Source organism: Triturus cristatus, chromosome 7, assembly GCF_964204655.1.
Source record: "Triturus cristatus chromosome 7, aTriCri1.1, whole genome shotgun sequence".
Lineage (NCBI taxonomy): Eukaryota > Metazoa > Chordata > Amphibia > Caudata > Salamandridae > Triturus > Triturus cristatus.
In genome coordinates this window covers 1296854923-1296877726 of record NC_140590.1, presented here as the reverse complement: position 1 = coordinate 1296877726, position 22804 = coordinate 1296854923, and the positions used below count along the sequence as shown (strand labels likewise).

General features: G+C 47.1%; 1 protein-coding gene across 1 annotated transcript in view; it reads right to left on the bottom strand.

Annotated features, from left to right (window-relative positions):
- LOC146811932 (uncharacterized) overlaps positions 1 to 22804 on the bottom strand; it is a 221331-nt gene that overhangs the window by 79745 nt on the left and 118782 nt on the right. Inside the window, exons 3-4 of the mRNA XM_085618901.1 lie at positions 11049 to 11130; positions 8462 to 8888 (exon numbers count right to left, since the gene is read on the bottom strand). Of these exons, the coding sequence (XP_085475027.1) occupies positions 8462 to 8888; positions 11049 to 11130 (509 nt within the window). The remainder of the gene's footprint in view (positions 1 to 8461; positions 8889 to 11048; positions 11131 to 22804) is intronic.

The following is a 22804-nucleotide window of genomic DNA, read 5'->3' as shown; positions in this document are numbered from 1 at the left end:
GGACTCACTCATAAGAGGTCCCACTGTTGCTTTGAATAACTATTAATAGGCAAGGGTTGGGTGTGTCTTGGTGAGATGGCAGACCTGACTACTTACATTTTGCACTTATTTGTCTACCTTCAACTGTCATTAACTTGCACCCCACCCTCCCCTTTCCCAAACACATTCAGTGAAAGAGAGGAGTACAGTAAAGCGTTTGAGTGTTGAGTGAATTAGATCTGCAGTTTCAGCAGAGTGTGTTTGTCTCATGAGTAATCCCCAGGGATTTCTTTGAAAAGAAAATGCCAGTGGGTACAAGGCAGAAAGAAATTGTAGTTCAGCTACTGTTCCTACCATGAAGGCCATGAACAGTGTGGGGTTGTCTGTCTGTGGGGGGATGGCCAACCCTCTGCCATGCACGGCCAAAGGCTGTGCACGGTGGGGAGTTGGCTTTACGTATGGTAATAAGATATTACTGTATGTTAAAAAAAAAAAAAGAGAAATTCACTGAAAAAAAACAGAGGTTAAAGTAACATTATAGTTAGGTGTGATATAAAGATCTGCTTTTGTTAAAAAAAAATTAGAAATTGACTGAAAAAACAAAGTTTAAAGTGACATTATAGTTAGGTGAATATGTCAGTGACAACATTAAAATTTTGAACTAAAAAAAACACCGAAATTCATCAGTTATAGCTAGTAGAGCTAACTATAATGTTCGCCCCTGCCATGCCTGCATATGACCTCACATATTACCTAACTCATGACATGTTCTATGTCATAATTTATGCATCACTGATGACATCTCCTCCCCATCGATATAGATTTCACGGTGGAGGAAGTTATAGAGGCAATCAACGCAAGTAAGGGAAGGAAAGATCCCGGGCCAGATAGTGTTCCCATGGATTTATATAAATCCAATCTATTCCTATGGGATCCACTCTTAACGTCTGTTTTAAAAGCCTGTTGTAAGCAGGGATTTATTCCCACTTGGTCTCAGTCAATCCTTGTACCCATTTTTTAAAATGGAGACCGAAATGATCCAGCATGTTACAGGGTAATTTCACTTTTGGATGCATTTGTGAAAGTGGCCAGCTGTATTATTAAAAATAGATTGCAGACATGGGAAGAGGAGATGGGCATAATTACGGAACTGCAATACAGTTTCCGACAAGGCCTAGGTACCATTGAACAAGGCCTAAATTGAAATCTAATTTAGGGCAAATGTATACAGGCCAAACGTAGGAATCTTTTTCTGGCTTTTGTCGACTTGAGTTCGGCATTTAATTGCGTTAGCCACCCCAAGCTCTGGTGCATCCTAGAGGGCATGGGTGTGGATTCACAACTTATTATTTCTCTAAGGCAATTGTACCATGATGCGCAGGCCAGTGTTCGTTATGGTACAGTGGTGGGGGTGCAGGCAGAATTTCCCTGTTAGAAAGAGGGTAAGGCAGGGGTGCGTGCTAGCCCCCTTTCATTTTACTTTGTACATAAACGGCCTGGGTGCAGCATTAACTAAGGAATGTCAGGATACCCCTCGAATCGGCGGCCGTCGAATTGCAGCTTCATTATATGCGGATGATGCCGTCCTACTATCCCGTAGACAAATAGGGCTGCAAAAAGTTGTTACTAGCTTTTCTACCTTCATGTCAAATCTGGATCTACAGGTTAATATTACTAAAACATATGTAATGAAATGTGGCAAGAACAGCTTAAAGTGTCAAGATGTTTTTATTAAAAATAAAAAGCTGGAATTTACGAACTATTTCTCATACCTGGGTCTTCTGAGTAAATGCTGTAAGAGTGAGGAAACAATTATTTGCAAAATCTACTGCAGCTCTGGTGAATTTTGTCAGGAAGCTGGGCAAACGACCTATTGTTGAACTGATAAAAATCTATTATGCCAAATGTATTTCAACAGCCATTTATGGAGCCGGTATTTGGGCCATTACAGACGTATAACCTTTACAATTAGTGGAGAATTTAGATATAATCAAAATACAGCTGGTCCTATTATGGCACAAGATCTGGTCTAGTCCCGCCACTGACCTTAATCTTGACGTGATTAATGATTGTTTTAAATTGGAAGGGGGGTCATATATACTATGGCTTGATTATGTTAAAAATTTTGTGATTAACCTGGGATGCCCAGAATACTTTTTTAACCCATCCAGTATTGCTACTGTTCAGAAGAAAGTACTAAAGACTATTTGCATGGAATTCCTGGGGAATTCCAACTATCTCAAGAAATAGTCAAATCGCCTGTTAGAGGGAACCAACCGTTATTATCACAACCAGGTATTGAACCCTATCTTGCAAGTGTGAAGGGAAGTTACGATAGGATGTTGTTACCTTGTTTCCATTTTGGCAGTTTTTATAGAATTATTGCGTTTCCTATTATGAAACGATTGGTCCCGACTTCTAGACCTGTGTCCTTGTGATGACATTTCCTCTCAGTCCACTATACATGTTTTGTTCTTCTGCAATTTTATGATTTCTTGCTCAGAAGATGGATTTTGCCAATATTGAAAAGGTTGGGTCTGAGACAATGTCGTCCTACTTTTTTTAAATTACAACTTTTGGATGAAGACATTTTTACTGAATGTTTAGCAAAATCATTGAAGGGTGTGATCAGAACCCTAAAAACTATGTTATCCCTTTAGTTTTAATTGCTACATGAATTTTATTAATCCTTGTGTATGTATGGCTTTTTAAGAGAATTTATTCTGATGTGATGAAATTAATAATCTATCGACGTGTTTGATATTGACATTCTCAATCCTCCAAACCAATGGACATACAACACATGACTTTTATTCTTTTATGTATGATGCTTTTATGATTTAAGTGTTTAAATCGAATAAAGCTTGTTTTGATTTGATTTGACATCTCACATGGCATCAGCCAATATATTTTTGTACACATTACTCTATGAACGGGTATGTCATTAGAGCTATGAAATAAGGGGCAAAATAGCTCACAATAATATAAAGCATCATTAATGCTATCATACATACAATCCCTATAGGTAAAACCAGCTTCTGTTATGTGCAATATTGGCCCTATGCCATAAACTTCATAGCGTTGACTAACAACCACAGATAAAAGGGTACCCTCTACTGCACACAGTGTTCAATCTGTACACAACTGTTCAGAGAAAACCAAATTCCTTTAGATACTTAATCTCTGTTACATAACAAATCCCCTACTATCGACAGTTTTTATCCGTATCAAACCCCTCTCAGTTACCAAACCTACAGTCAGAAATGAAGTGGGTATCAGTAGAAAAGTGGGTACTGTAAACAGTGTTTACACTTTTGAGATGTTTACTCTGTACCAGACTGTTTGCAGGCAGTGAAACTCTCATGAGAAATACACAACAGAGTAATAAAAAGTATCTACTAAGAACAGTCCACACTCTTTGCATAATTTGTCAAAAGAGAGACTATTCACTAAAAATAACTAAGGTCTCAAGGTGCTAAAGATCATACTACCTCTAGCCTTCATACGGTGGTGAAAACTTTTCAGATAGCCCCTCTCTGAAGCATAACAAGCACATGTACATAGGTCAGTACCTGGTGCACATAGTCGTCTATATTATGTAGAAATTGTCATGCTGAGACAATTCTAATACCTCAAAACTTTAGTATATTGTACGTAGAATCTTTGCCCTATTGGAAACTTTTTCTGCAGTACCAAAAAACTTGTGTGGAACATGCTGCCACCTGCACATAGAGTTACAAAGATTTATAACGTGTTCAGTACCTACAAAGACCTAGGATGCATTAGGATCCTATGCCTTATGTAAAGACTTCCACCCATTTGCTGAAACACAGGCTGTAACAAGCATTTGCAATGGGTCTCGCATTTCTTGGAGTTAGAGCTATTGGCATTGTAAATGCAAATCTTTTTTACTCATGTGTTTTGTAGTGGATGGATAGATGTGATGGTAATTGCGTGTTGTTAAACGAAGCATGTTGATCGTGGGTTCTGGTGTATGGGGCTTACTGGGATACAGTCTAAAGCAATGCTGAATTTATAATTTATTTGAGCAAATAGACACTATGCAGCAATTGAGGACACGATTAGAATGCTTTATTATATAAAGGGAAATGCCTGGTATGGACATATTGAGTCCAAGAGAACAGGAGTCACCTGATTATTTTATTTGTGTGTAATTAATAACGTTAAGCAGTATGATGGTGCTAATATTACCTGGTTTCTAAGGCCATGTTGGGCGGCTGCCTTGAATTTGGTGGGATTACCGCCATGGATGCATCAGAAGAAGAATAAGGAGAAAATCACTGCTTGTAACCAATAGGTCTGTGGCTGGCACTAAAAGTGCATGAAAAACTCTTCCAAGATACAGAAACAGTCCTTGCCAAGCCTTGATTTGAAACAATGTTTAATCTGTATGCACCAGTAGAATGTTACCTGTGGTGATTATTTAATGTGTCAGGTGTATGCTTTGTGTGATCACATTAAACTTGACCTTTTTTCATAAAAGCATTATTTAAAGAAAAGTATTTGGCTGGAAAATTATATTATTACTGTTACTTTAAGACTTCAGCCTCTGTATGCTTCACACCTACCCTCTCTCAAAGAGCCTTAGATTGCTCAACCTACGCTACTACTGACAATAAGGTGCCGTAAGGGGGTAGTACTTGGCCCAATTATTCAGGACCCCCCAGCAGTTCAGGCTCCAGGACATCTAGAGCCTCAAACCCCATGGGTGGGCCTAGTAACTCCTCCTTCCCCTGAGGCCCTCTGACAAGGGTTCTGACACCTTGGCTGTGCTATATGAGGACATGAGAAATGCATTGGGGAGGTAAGGAGAAGTTATGGTTACGTAACACTATAACTTACAAACTTCAATGTTTTTTACGTTTTGGATTGTTAAGGTGCCCATTTGAGTACAGAAGGTATTTTTGTTTTATTTGTTTTGTTTGTAAACAATTTACCAACTTTTACTGGCAAAAGGTGCCACATTATCTTAAACCATGGACTGGAATGCAACTCGAGCGATTGCCGGTGACTGAGATTACTTCAAGCACTGCATCGGCAGCTTGCTGACAGGGTGCGTTGTGAATACTGACAAATCTCCTTTCTTGCATTTTTCTAAGCCTTTTTAATGAACAATTTTGTTAAAGGTATAATGTTTTTCTTCACTGTGCTCACAATCCTTGCCCGCTACTAACCTGCATTTTTTGGAACGGTGATAAAACAAATTATGAGGCAATGTCATGTGCACCAACCAACTTGTTGGGTCAGCTGCCTGAGTAATTGCCACAGGACGTACGCTTTTCCCCACCCACCCTTTTTTTTATATGGGAGCCTGTGCACGTGTCTGTACGCAGGCTCCCATAGAGTTCAATGGATGTCCAGGCGAACCGAGTATGTATTCTTACGGATACATCGTACTCGCTCGTTCGGACTCCCTGAGCACGTTTTGTCTGGAAACCCTCCGGATCCGAGCCGTATGGAGGGCTTTCCAGACAAGATCGGAATCGGCCCCATAATATTCAAACATACTACATTTGACTATTTATTAACCTTTTTTCTTGACAGGCTACTTCGAAGGAATGAATTTGTAATACACCCATCACCCACTCTCAACTTTCAGAAAATGTATTTTTAGAACACATTTACAGACTATTTATAGAAAGTCTGAGAGGCTAGTCTACAGGAAAGTCTAGTGGCACCTCTGTGTCCGATAAAATGGAATTGCATCAGCTTGATGAGGCGCTTGTAAAATGGAGAGGGACCCCATGAAAACGGTATGAAACAACTGCACTGGATTATCTCAAATACTTTAGCGTATGTACATACCACACTGGTAGCTACTATGGGGCGTGCACCATTTTGAGAGATACCATTCCTTGTCTACAGCAGTATGCCTTGTGCTGAAGACAGCTGTGAAGCTACCAGGCCTGGCTGGTATTTTACTTTTTCATAATCACTTACCTCCGGGGTCTTTGATGTGTGAATTTTGCCTGAGTCTGTAGACTGGGGCTCCTATGCTTAGCCTTCTTTGAATGGCATCTCTCGAAATGGTGCACGCCACATAGTAGCTATGCAATGCCAATAGCTCAAACTTTCAGTAATGCAAGAGCTATTGTATTTCAAAGCAATGGCGGCACCCGCGCTTTAGGTTAGGAGGTTTGCAGATGAAACACGAGTGCCGTGATTGAAACAAAAATATACAACTAGAAAAACAAGCGGTTGCGAGTGTCCCAGCAGCTCCAAAAGTGAAAGCGTGCTGAATGTAAACAAAGCACATCGTCCTGTCTCAAGCAGGACAAACTCACTAAAGAATATAGTGCTTACCGTGTAAGAACTAAAGTAAAGGGGCCCGTAGCCATGGGAGGATACAAATAACGACATGGCAGTTCTAAGGAGGGACCAACAATCCTATTGAGGAATCAGACACCAGCATTTACGATGGACAAAGACAGAAGCCAATGAAAAATATGGGCGGGGCTTCTTCTCCTTACTGTACCTACAACAGATCGCCAGAGCAGCGTTTGCGCACTGCCTCAGACTCGACCTAAAAAAATTAGGTAGAAAAGTAATATGGTAGTCACCCGCCACTATGTAAACTATAAAACAAACTAACTCACTCATTGGATGATGTCATTAGTGATGTCATCAATGCTGTCATAAATGATGTCCTAGAACATGTCATAACTCATGTTCTATGTGAGGTCATAAGCAGTGCATGGTGGGTACACAAGTTGAGCACCGCTAACTATAACTGGTGTTTTTTTAGTTCAAAACATTAATGTTGTCACTGACACATACATCTAACTATAATGTCACTTTAACCTTTGTTTTTTCAGTATATATATATATATATATATTTTATTTTTTACACATTTATATGTAATCATTTTAAGATAAATAATTGTTTTTTAAAGTTATAATTTGTAATACTTTTAAATACATATTATTACCTATGTAATCTTGATATACAGGGTCATGATATTTTGCAAATTATATTTTCGCAATTTACACTGTAAGTATGTAAACTCAATATTTAGGACCACAATATTTTTGTATTTTGGAAAAAAAACAGGAGCTGTTGTGAAAATGTTAATGCTTAAAATACTGGGATGTAAAGGTTCTTCAAATCCCCATTATAATGTGTTTTGTTTGAGGCGGGTCTAAACAACTCCTAATTAACTTACATGCATGACAAGATCAGTGTTGGGGGCAAGCAAATCTAAAGGAAATATATTTGTTAGACCATAGGGGATTGCAACAATGGGAGAACCCTGCTGAGGGGAACAGGGAAAAACGTATTACATTTTGGTAACTTTAATTACAGTGGCAAACGCAATGCCTTGAGGGTTGAAGGGTGGGCGCGTCGGGGAGGTGGGGCGCAGGGGGCTGGGGGGCAGGACGGGTCGCAATGTATTTTTTTTTTTTAAATAAACACTCACCTTGCTACTGGGTCCCACATCTCTGCTCCTGCTCTCCTGCATCGGACTCCAGGAACAGGAAGCACAACCAGGCTCCCCTGACCAATCACAATGCTGCAATGCAGCTTTGCAATTGGTCTGAGTGCTGTGATTCAGCGCTCAGCCATGGATGGGCGGGCCTGGACATGTTCTCTACGCAGGCTGTAATGCAATCTGCATGGAGAACACGGAAAGTGCCCATACTGTTTTGGGTGGTCACAATGGGGATTTGGGGGGGGGGGGCAGCCGACTGGAGGGAGGTCTGTCCCCCAGGGTCTTTGGGGAAGTGGTGCAGTCCAGAGGACTGCACTGTGGGTTTGGGCAACTTTTGGGCTATGTTATAGCCCAAAATTTAAAGGTCCTCCATTTCGGTTGCCAGACACCATTTTAACATGGCAGCACGGTGGCTGACAGCTAGCATTAGATTCTGTTCCCCTCCCACCTGTCCCTTCAGTTAGGGTTCCAAAATAACTTATTTGAGGGGCTTTATGTACGGGTGCTCAAGGAGAGATGTGTTTCAGTTGTCACTTGATTCAGGTGCACTAATGGTTAGCTGAGAAGTGGCCATGATTTACAGAAGTTTATTGTTTGTGAGCTGAAGTTCAGGTTGAAAAGGAACGGGCAGGAAGTTCACTCCTGGACGACATAGGAAGGTAAAAGATTAGGTAGGAAGTTCAATAAGTTTCAAAGGGTGGTTGAGGTAGGAAAAAGGAATGGTTTTTAGAGGCCCCACACTCGGTTGATCAGCTCTGATGCAAGTATGTTGTTCACGTTTGAAGATGTTATCGGGGGGGGGGTTAATTTAGGGGTGGGGGTAGTTTGTCGTGGGTGAGTAAAGATGTATAGTGAGGCAATCGTTTTGTAAGGCAAAGGCCCAGGTTATGTTGTAATGTGATCCTGTTTCAATAAAGCAGCCATTTTCACACAACCCAGTTGTCAGTGGTCTGTGCTGCCCCTCTTACCCAAATAGTCAGTGCTAAAGCAGTGGTTATTGTAATGTGTAAGGACAAATGTAGGCTCCTTACTTGGGTAATAAAATGTGGACATTGAGACCCCTTTAGAGGCCCCGGGGAGTGAATTGTCCTCCAAATAACCATCTCCAGAGCCTGCAGGCTGCTGTCTTCCTGCACTTCGCCTCTGGGTACCTACACCCAAGGTTAAATCTTCGATGCAGGTTTTATGGATGCTCCTGTGTTGTGCTCCATCTGAGATTTGACTGTCAGAGGAAGAATATGCGAGTGAGTCTTCGAGGCAAACCTCATTAATTCCTCCAGGCTGTGATCCTTCCAAACCTCTTCGTAGGGAGAGCAGGCAGGGAGATGCTTCTTCCCCAGAGGCATCACAGACACTTCCATGTTGCGACCCTCCCGAACTTCGTCTTTTTAAGGGTGATAACCTCCGCAAGGTGACCCGGCTCCACTGCACACTGAGATCCAAGGTGTTCGTAGATACCTAGAACAAGGGAAATTCATTGAAAAGGAGAGACTGAGCAACAGAAAAAGCTACCTCCTCACTTGCTATTTCCCATCTTAATGCTTTGCCTCTCTGTCCCTGTTCTGGCTTCCTTTGGTGCCTGCATGCTTCTGTATAAATGATATCTATTCACTCAGGGTTTTGGGTGGATGGGCAGTCACATGAAATTGTGTTTCATGAGACATATGTTAGGTAAATGTGTATAAGGATTGTCAATGGTGTACTGATTGAGTGTGAATGGTGTGTCTTAGGTTGTGGTGATGTGCAAATCCTAAAACTAGCTATTCTCAATGGCAGTCACTTTGTAAGGGTGATATATAGCAGGGATTCCTGAAGAGATTAGGTCTGAGCAGGAAGAAAGAGCTTAAAATGCAAAGTGAGATGTAGCATGGTTTAAACTAATCCTTATGTGGCTTGACAGACAAAGAGATTGACATGTTATGTTATAAAGTTTTGTATAGCGCTCGTATACCCAAAGGTGTCTTGGCGCTGTGCCGCATGTAGGCGATCAGCATGAGATTGATCATAATTTATAAACAACATTGCACAATCCATACATCAAAAATTTTATAAAGTTGCACTTGGGTCATATTTGAGAGATGATTTAATCGCCATAGTTTTGTGATTCGAGGTAGTATGTCGTTGCAGTGGATAAGAACAAGAACATTACGGGTGCCTTCTTGGGTTTTGTTATAGTAGATAATGCGGAGTTGCTGTGACAGTTTTTTTTAAGTAGATTTCTGTGGCTGGTGTTATATTAAGTATCATGAGCTGTGTGTTGCACAAGTGGTGTCAAAGGCGAGAAATTGGTACATTTATGGCTGTTCTGTGAACTGTTGTCAAAGCAATGATGTCATTGCCACTCTCTTAAATGTAAGAACACAGAAAAAAATCTTGATCTGAAACAAAACTTTCTTTTCTTGTCACACCTGGAATGAAAATAGGGAATTTCGAAGTATTGCTGATCTTTGAAGCAAGTTTGAGGGCCGCCTCCTCAGTCAAGACTCTACACATACACATAGATGTCAGGAGCCAAGCCCAGATTAACACCCTAGGTAGAAGGAGCAAACACGTTGCTGCTGGGAAAGGCTTCACTGTGCATGTGTACCTATATTTAGTGCAGGAGGTGGGAGTGAGGCATGCATTAGCGACAATAATCCGTGGCGGCTCGCCGAGGGAGTGCTGCGGGGTGGTGTGGCGGGGCGGGTGGGCAGGAGGGGGGGCAGGGGAGGAGCAGTGTGGGGGTAGTAAACTCCGGCAAATGGCAGAACGGAGGAAAGTAAATAAATAAATAAAATAATTTACATTGCGTGCGCTGCAACACCAACTTGGCGATGCAGTGCACGCAATGTAAATTGTTTTATTTATTTATTATTTACCTACCTCCGTTCAGCCGTTTGCCGAAGTTTACTACCCTGCACCTACCCCGCCCCGCCTCACCACCCCGCAGAACTCCCTTGGTGAGCCGCCACTGGGGGTGATCGAAGCAGGAGATTGTGGGCACATATAAAGTGTCCTTTGTAATCCTTTCCGGAAAATCTCCTGAAATGGTATCTCACTTGCACCTCAGTAGATGGAGATAAATAGTCAGTTGACATTTCTCCATGATGAGCAAGATGAATTGCTGCCTTTATTTCATGGAAGAAATCAAGGTGAACTTGTGAAACCCCACTGAAAGGAAATGACAATATGAAGGGAATACATTAAATCTCTCATCTCATCAATGAGGTATATCACTTCACAGTTGGTAGACAACAGCAGGTATCTTTCCAGCTCAGGATACATTTAATTAAGGCAGGGACAGGGAGTCAGGTCTGTGGAAAATGATGTATGCTTTGTGTTAAAGGGGTGGTACTATAATTTCAAACCCTTGGCACCAAGTCGCAATAAACGTGCGATAACGTCAACTCTAGAGATGAGCAGGAATGGTGAAGAATGTGAAGGGTCTGGTCGCTGCCCTTATGGGAGACCACAAACTAGTCCATGGGCTCGTCAAATGAGGAGCTTTCATTGTGCGCCCTCTCCCTGCTAGAACGGCCTTATTTTCGTATCCTCAGCGTTCACATTCCTGCCCCCATAGATTTCTGCACTATCCCACACTGCCAACCTCCCTCCTTGGAACACACTTCCTTAGGGTACCTCGATGCAGGAGAAGCTATCCTTTTCCAGGTCAAAGTCAGTGATGTCAGGTGAGCTCTTCAAAGGCACCTCCACTTCTTCCCTGTAACAGAAACACAGCAACATGAGGTGCAACTAGACAAGAGGCTGGTAGTGTAGTAAAGAATCTTTTATGGTTGAGAAGCTAGTAGATTTGAAAGAGACTCTTATGGTAGGAAGATATTAGGATGGTTGGAAAAAATGTATCTGGGAAGTCGTGGGTGGTGTGATGGCTAATAGGAAGATAAAGGGAATCGAAAAATCCACAGACTCACTCTGAAGGCACACCTGTTCGATTTGGAGTTCAGCAGATGGCACCCAGTTTGCAAAGTTGTGGTCTCTGACGTGGTTATGTCGTAGGTTCACTGATGAGGCCCAGCAAGGCTAAACCCAGGCTAGGTTGTGATGGAGCAGGTAAAACACAATTTTGTATACCTCCTCTATTTTTCATGAAATTAATTACGTAATCATTCTAAATATTAACTCGTACTAATTAGTTTGAAGTGAGATATGATTAACCAACCCTTACACCTTGATACACACAAGATACACATGGGACTAAAATGCTAATTGCATGGCAGAACAACTAAATTAATTAACTGTGGTACGCAAAGTAACTTTAGATCGTGGTGAAATAGAAAATTGCATTATTTATGTTGCTTTGTGATGGTTTGTGCTTTCAGTACTGCAGAATGGTGAGTCTTATTGCTTTAAATGTTGCTACAAGCTAGGAAAATACTAATATACATTGGGATCAGAGTGGGATTAAACATTAGAATCTTCATTTCTGTATTTTAATTACTGTTATGTCTGTTTTTGCTTAAGTTGGCATTCGGGCCTGCTAGGCTGCAGTACTTAAAATGGAGCTCCTGTGATGCCGCCGTCATGTGAGCGCGATGACTACTGCGCAGAATCGGATGGCTCTGGAGATCTCCAAGTGACCTCAGCCCCCACACCATCGTGTTCCTTGTCAAGGATAGGAGCATGGAGAGTTGCCAAGTGATGAACGGTGTGTACTACCAAGGGGACAATGGAGGACCTGTACAAGGAGGCTTGCTAGTTATTACTTTCGGAACTTTCACCTGTGAACCGAAGGATACAGTACATTTTACCCCAGAGTGTTTCTCTTTTAACCGGCAGCACCAGTTTGGCAGCCACTCAGGTGGGGAAACCTCTTCTGTTTTGGAAGAGAACTCTAAATGCTCAGGATTTTTCCCTGCTATCTTAGCTAAGGAAATAATTCTATTGTAATTACTGTAATTATAGAAGGAAGAGCAGACGACAGCTTCCCAACACATAAAAAATCTTTATTGATGAAAAAGCATTCAATGGACACCCAAATAAAAAAGGTGACAGAATCCCTCTTCTTCCCTCAGAATTAATCATGAAAAGAGTTCTCTCATTTCAATTGTTACTTCAAATAGTCACTGCCAAACTAGCTGCAGTAATGACTAGAGTGGATTACACGAAAACTCACTTTCTAAGCATGCCCAAGAGCCTGTTCAAAATACTCCAACGGAACGAAGATATAGTTAAAAGACTTCGACCTTGAGCCAAGAAGTCACATCACTTCAAATCTACAACTCTTGCACTACCTTTCAATCATTTGCAGTGTATTTTTTTTAAATCACAGTGCTTTGCACAGGAGGCAATGCATTAGCTGGACCCAGGATTCCAGCATTCTAAATTAGCAAAATACACACCAGGCTTTCCTTTGATATCTCCTACAAGGCTAGACTTGACATCGCACTTGCATTCGGAGGAGTTAAGCTGACGTGGATAAACGTTAGCCTAATCTGCCATTTTTCCCTCTGCTGGATGTAACGGGCCACCATTTTGGTTAGCAGTATTGTGGTCAGGTGTGGTGAAGGCATGCTAAGGCAAGTCGTCTACCCCCATCCCCTCCTAGGTTGCAACCAGCGCCTGCCAGGTTGCCTGTGTGGTTCTGGGCTTCGACAGCTTTCTGCTAATAGATGATAATACATTTACCTCATGTACTTGAGAAAAGTTCTTGGCTTTGAATACAATCAATCTGAAAAGATCTCTAGCTATCACCGTGGTCACTAGTCCTTCAGCCTCTTGTACTGATCAAACCTTGTTGCGGGCTGACACTTGTAATGGCTTACAATGGCTTGCAATGCTCATCACTGAATGTGTGTTCCCCAATGAATCATACAATGGTAAAGTTGGGAAACATTTGATGTGCTTTTTATCATGGAAACTTGGACTTGGAGGAGTCTGCACCTGATATAGTCTCTGCCTGTCCACCGGCTACCAAGTTTTTCATCAGCCTCCACCTATGAGAAGAGCCAGAGGGTTAGCGATGTTTTATGAGGTGTCATTTCACATCAAATCATTAAAGTTAAGGACCTTTAGCCAGGCAGAGCTGCTCGGCTTCTTTATTATACTCTCCTTCAAGGCTTCAGTTGGTGGTAGCCCGCTAAACTCTAGAAAACCTCACTGATACCTTTGGAAACTTTGTTGTTTCTTCACTGCTACTTTTAGTAGTAATTGGGGCCGATTCACAGAACTATTCTGAGATAAAATCCTAAACTTACTACTTTTGGTATTCACAGAAGGCATTTAGTAGTACTAAACTGAGACAAAATCCTAACTTTATGACTTTCGGTATTCACAAAAGACATTTAGTAGTAGAAAAGTTAGGAATCCTAACTTTACTACTACTAAATGCCTTCTGTGAATACCGAAAGTAGTACATTTAGGATTTTATCTCAGATTAGTTCTGTGAATCAGCCCCAGTGATTTTAACGTGTGGTTGAAGGTCGATAGCAATGCTCCTGCAGCTGAACTGATTAATCCATTATTTGCACATAATTTAGTTCAATTTGCACATAAAAGTCCATTCAGCTTGATCTGATATTCGCCCCTGAAATATCTGTGACGTGGAAATATTGTTCCTTTACCCTGGACCAAACATCTTTTCATAAATTTTATGTTTTTTATCCTGAGGTCAGCTGTAAATTCAGTACATCCTAGAAATACTTCACAACTGTGCAAATTTCGTTCATGGGCAAAATTACCTTATGGTGAGTTTACCAACCTCTTGTCTAAGAAAAAACTCTCTCTTAAGGAGAGTACTCTTCAGGAGGACCTTGAAAATCGAGTCACTGTAATCACATTCACATTGGGCGTGGTTTGACATCTTTCACCAAATTGTTCAAATCAAATTCACCTTTATGCTTGTTGATATAACACCCCCATAAGAGACACCAAGATTGTTTGCACAAAACTAGAAAGACATTTGACCTTAAGGCAGCGATGAAAAATTATAAAAATGTAAATCAAACATCTAAAGCCAACCACTTCGCCACTAAGGCCTTTTCATCAAAGAATTCAGTTAAGGAGGATTTTTTCTTCATTTGTACTTTTACAACTCCTTCCTGCCTATCTCAGAAGGATGAAAATAAGCAAAAATTATGCAGTACGCTCTTTAATTTATTTCCAGAGGGGAGCGTGGCCGAGATGATGGCTGAATGAGACATGTTTCCCAGTCTCTCCGACCCTCTCCGCCGATCCGATGCGTATCTACAGCCAAAACTAGAGCAATGTGAGCACACCTCGCCACCCCCACGTCCCCACCTCCCAGGTGTGTTCAGCTATGGGCAGCGACGGTGCATCACCGAGACGAATTTTGAGGCGAGCGGCCCAGCGACACCGCCGCTGAGAGCAGGGGAGCATGAGGAAAGCAGCAGGACCTGTCCGTGATGGAGCTGCACCCTGTAGAGAGCCACCCGGACTCTCACCAACATTGTATCACATCACACGCATCCCTACACCCCTCAGGGCGGGCTCGTCCCGAGGGTATAAATAAATGTGGGCAAGACCGCACGTGGTCGTTCCGGCCCGGAACTGAGAAGTGTCGTCCGAGTGTCCTTTACTAGCGATAACCCCTAGTAACTGCGACACCAGGCCGCGCCGCGCCACACTGGCGACGAGGCCGGTCGCAACATCGCGTGCTTTTTGCCCGTGTGCCTCGCTGGTGCGGAGCCCACCCGCATCGCCGCTGCCCCTGGTGCTCACCTGGTGCTGGACCTGAGCGGAGCCCACCCCCATGCTGCCGGCTTGGTGTCAGTGAGACCCGGGGGTGAGTGAATGCCCAGGCGCCCCTGCGCGCTGCTCCGTGTCCTGCCCCGGCGCTGTGCTCCACGTGGGTGCCTCCCGTGGCACTCTCTACCGGCTGCATCGGCCGACTTCCTGGAGGGGGCCTCGGGGAAGCTGCCCCGCTCCTGCCTGCCTGGCTGCTCGCTCGCTCTCGAGTGAGACACGTTCTGGGGCCATAACGAGGTGGAGAGCTCTCTAAGTGAGGGGTAAATGGACAGTTTCATCACCGTGCTGCTGCCAATAAAGTTTCTGGAGTGCTTTCAATCTCTGTGAGCCTGGGATCAGCCATCATATTTGGGAAACGAAGTGCAGACTCCAACAAGCATTGGCAAGGCCAACCACGTGGGGGCAACTTCACGGCCACGCACAGGGTGACTAGAACAAGCATTGGCAAGGCCACCCAGACAACAAATTTCAATAAGCATTGGCAAAGCCAACTGGAAAGAAAAGACACAGGACTACCCTAAGCTGACCACAGTGGTAACACCACAGCCGCACCCAATACTGATGCACGACGTCCACAGGAGCTGCAGCAGGTGCGGGCGCGCCGCAGACAGGCAGACCCAATCAAGGCACCGGCAACAATCCGCCACCGCCACCGGCGGTCTCCCACACCGCAGTAGCACCGCTGCCACCGTTCAGCGAGACCGCAGATCCGGCCACAGCGGCGCCAAGGTGGAAGGCCTGGGTAGGGCGCTTAAATCACTACTTTAAAGGGACCAGGGAGACCGATGGGACAGTCAAGCAGTCACTACTCATCTACTATGGCGGAGGCGAGATCTATGATTTATTCGAAACGCTTCCCAACACATGGAATGAGGATGACTACGACGCAGCGGTGAGAGCCCTGAATGCGCATTTTGACCCCCAGCTCAATCCGGATTTCGAGAAGTTCAAGTTCCAGAGGGCGTGGCAAACAGACACGGAATCCATCGACATGTTCTATGCGCGGCTGCGCCGGCTGGCCAGCACGTGCCCCTTCGTGGACCAAAGAGTGGAGATAAGAGACCAGATCATTCTAGGCTGCCGCTCCAAACTCTTGCGCAAGCTAATCCTTCGCCAGCCAGGAATCTCGCTGGATGAGATCCTCGTGCTTGCCCGGTCCCATGAGCTGTCGGATGCCTGGGCAGAGGAAATGGAGGCGGCCCTCCACGCCCCAGTGGCTACGGGGTCGGGGTTCAAGAGCACACCCATCAAGGAAGAAAAGGTGGAGGCGATCCAGCGACGTCCCGCTGCACCCCGCCAAGCGCCCAAACCCGCGCCAGGAGGGTCGTGTGGGTATTGTGGAGAAGACCACCCCACGACAGCCGTCTGCGGGGAAAAAGGGAAGACGTGCTCCCGCTGTGGGAGGATGAACCACTATGCCCGAGTGTGTCGGGGCGGGCGGTTCTGACAGCCGTCATCGAGGCCCAGGTCCGGGCCCCAGCAAGTGTGCCAGATCTCGCAGGAAGACCCACTGGTGAACCAAGACCACCAGCCACAGCCACGGGCCGCGATATACGAAGACGAGGACGACAAGGTCTTCGTGGTATCATACGTCAGCCGGACGGGATCCCGGCGAAGACCGCCGCCCATGTGCTCTGTCTCGGTGGGAAACACGGAGATCCAAGCCCTCATAGACACTGGGGCCTCGGTCAACGTAATGGACTCCGACCAATACGACCGTCTGTCACCGCGACCCCCCTTGACGCCGTCCAGGGCGCGCATATACACCTATGGGGGAACAGACCCGCTTCCTCTCCGTGGCGTCATCAGCGCCACCATCGCCAGCGGGGGGTACTCCACCCAGACACAATTTCATGTCACAGAAGGGAAGAAGGGGACGCTGCTCAGCTGTCACACGGCGGAAGATCTCGGTCTAGTGTTCTTCGCAAACCAGATCCACGAGTCCCACGCCGAAGACATCCTCCAAGAGTTCCCTACACTCTTCACCGGCCTGGGGAAACTCAAGGGCAAGCGTTTCAAGCTGCACATAGACCAGTCAGTACGGCCAGTAGCCCTCAGGCATCGGAGGGTACCGTTCAACTTGCACCCTCAAGTGGAAGAGGAGCTGCGAAAGCTCGAGGAGCTGGACGTTATCGAGAAGGTGTCGGGCCCCACCCCCTGGGTGTCCCCGCTGGTCGTGTCACCCAAGCCGAAGCAACCGGGAGCCATCAGACTCTGTGTGGATATGCGGCTACCCAACACCGCAGTGAAAAGGGAGCGGCATATCACCCCCACGATGGACGACATAGTGGCCGACCTCAACGGGGCGAAATGGTTATCGAAGCTAGATTTCAATGCCGGCTATCATCAGCTAGAGCTTGACCCGAGCAGCCGGTACATCACCACCTTTTCGACTCATGTTGGGCTCCGGGGGTACAAAAGGCTGAGCTTCGGAGTCTCCTCGGCGGCGGAGGTTTTCCAGAACGCAATCCGTGAGGCCCTGTCCAGGCTGCAAGGGCTGATCAACCTCAGCGACGACATCTTGGTCTTCTCGAACACGCTAGAGGAACATCACGCACACCTCAGGGCCACGCTCCAGAGACTGGCGGAATGCGGGTTGACACTGCATAAGGCAAAATGCTCGTTCTACCAAGACAGCGTGGACTTCTTTGGATACACTTTCACCCGGGAAGGGCTCCTAGTGGATCCGAAGAAAGCCGAGGCCATCAGAGCCGCCCAGACGCCTCGCAGTCCGACGGAGGTAAGGAGCTTCCTTGGGATGGCCACCTACTGTGGACGCTTCATCCCTAACTTGGCCGCCATATCAGAGCCTCTGCGCGCTCTCACGCGCAACGATCACCCATGGGAATGGACACCAGCAGCCAACAAGGCGTTTTGAGAAATCAAAGAGGGACTCCTCGACAAGACAATCATGGCCTACTTTCACCCCCGAAGGAAAATGGAGTTGGTGGTGGATGCCAGCCCGGTGGGCCTCGGGGCGGTACTCCTGCAAGAGCACAGTCACGAAGTGTGGAAGCCAGTCGCGTATGCCAGCAAAGCCCTCACTGATACTGAAACGAGGTATACCCAGATTGAACGGGAGGCGCTGGCCATCAAATGGGCCTGCCAGCATTTCCATATGTATCTCTGTGGACAAGAGTTCACTGTGGTAACGGATCACAAGCCACTGATCCCACTGTTCACGGGACTCTCCAGGCTGGCGCCGCCGAGGATTGAGCGGTGGGCTGTACAGCTCCCGGCGTATGACTTTAAAGTAATTTACAGACCCGGTGCCCACAACCCCGCGGATTATCTCTCCCGTCACCCCGAACCAAACACACCGTCCGCCGCAACGGAGGACACCTGCGGCACGGAGGCGTTTGTCCGCATGATCACACAGGGGTCATGCCCCAAGGCCATGACGCTGGAGGAGATCAGTCAAGCCACGGGTGAGGACCCCACCCTCACGCTCGTCCACAGGGCGCTGGACAGCAACGGATGGTCCCACTTCATGGACGGAGCCCGAGCCCTGAGACCCGAGGTTAGCCACGCTCGACAGCAATTGTGGCAGGTCCGGAGTGAGCTCAGTCTGGGAGAAGAAGGAATAATCCTAAGGGGCCGCCTCATCGTAGTCCCGGAAAGCCTCCATGACAGAATTCTTGCACTGGCGCATGTGGGCCACCAGGGAATGGCCAAGACTAAAGCTCGGCTGCGGGACAAGGTCTGGTTCCCAGCCATGGACTCGAAAGCGGACGAGATGGTTCGCCAGTGTCACACCTGCACCATCACTGGGAGAGACCCAGCCCCCGCTCCTGTGATCACCGAGGCAGCCTGTGAGACGCCATGGACACATCTCAGCATGGATTTCGGAAGCTTCCCAGACGGTCGACACATGATGGTCATTGTCGATTCCTTCTCCAAATTCCCGATCATCGAAATACTGTCATCCACGATGTTTCCCTCAGTCAAGCGGGCCCTAGGTCGAGTGTTCGCGACGATGGGGCTGCCCGAAGAAGTTAAGACTGACAATGGGCCCCCCTTCCAGGGGAGGGAGTTTCAGGAGTATCTGGCAAGTCTAGCAATCCGACACCGGAAGATAACTCCTTTGTAGCCCCAGCTGAATGGAGAGGTCGAGCGACTGATGAGGACGCTCAACCGAGCGCTGAGGATTGCCGTGGACGAGGGAGAAGATCCAGAGGCGGCTCTGGACCACTTTCTCGGAGTGTATCGCCAAACACCTCACAGCACCACCAAGTGTGCCCTGGCTCACATCCTGTTAAGCGGGCCCCGCGGGACCTCATCCCGTCCGGTCCAGGGTGGGTCCCCGTAGAGAGAGACGGAGCGGCCATCCAAGCGAGGCGTGAAGGCACGAATCAGAAGGCGAGTGAGGCTCGAAGAGCCCAAGAACCACAGGTACGAGTTGGAGACCGAGTGGTCATCAAAGATCGACACCCGGGGTGGAAATTCCGGACCCCATATGAGCCCGAGGTGTGGACAGTGACGGCGGTTCAAGGGACCATGGTGACCGCCCGGCGAGGCCAACAGGTCATCCCAAGGAATGTGTCGAGTTTCAAGGCAGCTGCCGGAATGGACACTGATGGTGACGAGCCCCAGGCCCGATGCTCTCCCCCGAACGGGGTTGGCCCGGCGTCTCCCGGCAGGGTGCCGTCTCCACCATGGGGCTAGCCATCGGTCACCTCTGCGGGGCGAGGACTGTCCAAGACCCACTGGCCCAGATCCGGAGGAGAGGAGGTCGCTGCCGGATCCTCCGTCCAGTCCCCCGGCATCGTACACCCGGAGCCAGAGGCCTGGTCTACGTCCTAACCCGGTCCCCAGCCAAAGACTGGCAGACTTTGTGTGCCCCTCCCCGTGAGGAGGCGGACGTGGACTTTGAACTAAAATAAAGGAGGGATGTAGAGAGCCACCCGGACTCTCACCAACATTGTATCACATCACACGCATCCCTACACCCCTCGGGGCGGGCTCGTCCCGAGGGTATGAATAAATGTGGGCAAGACCGCACATGGTCTTTCCGGCCCGGAACTGAGAAGTGTCGTCCGAGTGTCCTTTACTAGCGATAACCCCTAGTAACTGCGACACCAGGCCGCGCCGCACTACACACCCGATGTTAGCCCGCAAAGGGAGATCCTCCCATACCCAGTGCTTTAAATGGGAAAAAATGAGTGCAGGTACTCATTAAATTGTGCTGTGGACATGGGCGGGACTTTGGGTGGGGTTAGGGGTGGGTCAAGGTGCCAGCATTCAATGAGATAAGATATTCTCGGAGTGCATCTGGGAATGTTGATGAAGAAATAGATATTGTTTGTGTGTATTTTATTTCACCAACACTGGCACTGAAAGACAAATTATATAAACTGCATAGTTGATATAAGGTTGCATTTTCATGGTAAGTATTGAATTATTTATGTAGGAGTTTTATGTAGCGCTGTGCATAGTGGCACTATAACTTCACCGTGCCAATATATGAAGTAGTATTCACATTTCCATTGGGCATGCCCTATTCATTATGTGTTGACGAGCAGCCTATGCAGCACAGAACTCTATTGCACTGAAAAGTTATCAGCGTAATCTGCTGAAATAGAATACCTTTTTTCCATATCAGCTCATAGTGCACATCTGTGACACACATACACGTAGGTTCTCACACAGACACTAACACGCACATCATTCGCTAAAACTGATTTTTCCAAATGCAATATCCAAGCTGTACTATAAATGTATGTGTTTACCCTGATGATTAGTGGCATCCCCCTCCACTCTCAGCCTGACAACAGGCACTCAGCATCAGCACCCAATGTCATAATTTCCCATGTTTCATACAGCCCCATTATGACTGCAAGAGAAAGGTGCACAAACGTTTCTCAAATTCATACCAATTTGGGATTTAGCACGTAGCGCTATATTGGGATTGTGTGGGTAGCGCTACCTGCTGACTGCTCAAAAGTAAAAGGAGTCCTGACCAGAAAGTTCCTTGAGCTATTATTTTGTTTCACTAGCAAATGTTCTGAAACTGCTTTTCCCATGATTGCCAAACTACGACAGGACGCCTGTTTCACCTCGAGGTTCTGTGCTGAAATCACCCGGATCTCTAGGTGGCGAAGCAGAAGAGTGAGAGAAGCTATGTAAATAGAAAATCTCAGCAGGTTTTGTTTCAATCGAGGCGTTATCGGTACTTGCCGCCATCTAGTCTGTCAATGCACACATTCACGGCTCCTTTCGTAGCCAGCAGAGGTGCAACGAGAGCCAAATTTCGGTGGGGGGCCTCCTAAAAATTTCGGGGGGGGGGGGGGCTGATTCTTCCAGCAATATGTGTGGAGATGCAGGAGCTCTAAGAAGGGGTGAAAACACAAGAAAGCCTTGTTAGCAAGTGAATGGTCTTTTAAAGACCTGTGACGTACTCGGGTGCGGCTGCAATAAGACGGTCGCCAGGAGCTGCCTCAGCCCGGGATGAGACACACGAGGGGGGATGGGGCCTGGGGGGGGGGGGGCTGAAGCCCTTTGAGCTCTATGGACGTTGCGCGCCTGATAGCCAGTCTCATCAAAAACAGCAATGCTGTCCAAGCAACTTTGCTACACGTTTGTAATATAAGACTGGCTACTGCCCCAGAGTACCGGTACTCTCCCTGGCCAAGGAGAAGTTCCGGTACTGAAGGTGGAACAATTTGGAAGTGCTGGTACTCAGTACCGGTGAGTACCGGCCCATTTAAAGCACTGCCCATACCCCACACCATACCTGGCTATGCCACCAAGGTGGGCTGAGGGAGGCCCGCCATGTTGAACACACACCTGGGAGCAGAGAGTGTGTGCAACGTCCTGACACCCACGACCAGCCTGCATTCCCTGTTTGGCACTCATGGCCGGCCCGGGCCGAAGAACACAAGGTGAACCGCTGGCAATCCTCCTGGGGGCCGGAGCGGGTGGAACCTGGGCCCTGCCTGCAGACATCACTGTGATCGAGTTGGAGGCAAGCTACCCACAACACCGCGGCGGAGCGATGGTGCCTGTGATGAGAGCAACGTGGCCTGCTCATGACAGCGCCACAGTGGCACAGCACCACTGGAGCGGGATCTTTCTGTGCCTGGCCTCGCTCCCGAGAGATGCTGCCTTCAAAACGAGCAGAGGGCAGCCCTGATCTGCTGGAGGCGCTCCCAGAGGGCGGTGAGTGCTGCTGTGCCCTGAGATTCTCGTCCGGCTGGCCCTTCCTGCTTGGTCCTCATGACCTCCCCAGCCCAACTAGTGTGGAGTGTCTCACGAGCCTGCTATTGTGGGGCCAGTACAAAGAAACTGGGCCCCCTACTGCCCATTTCTGAAAGCCACCCCCCCAATACATTTAGAGCTGCCCCAGGCCCCCAACACCCTAGGCTCAGGCCCAGACTGTCCATTGGAACCAGCGCCCATTCCTTTTCGCTAGCTGCGGCCGTTTACTAGGGTGGGGAGACCAGAACCACGCGAGAGCGGAGGCCTCCCATTCACGAAAGGCACAGACAGCCAGGGGAGTGAACCTCCTCCAGAACACCCAGCAATCCGACTTGCGAGCCCCTGCTAGACACAGCACTCGAGGGGACCCCTTTTTGTATTGACTAGTCAGGAGTGAGTTTGGAGCCCAGGCCTTTCTCTATCTGATGCTGGACAATGGTAGAGCCCGCCTGACCTGGGCCCTGCCCGGTGAG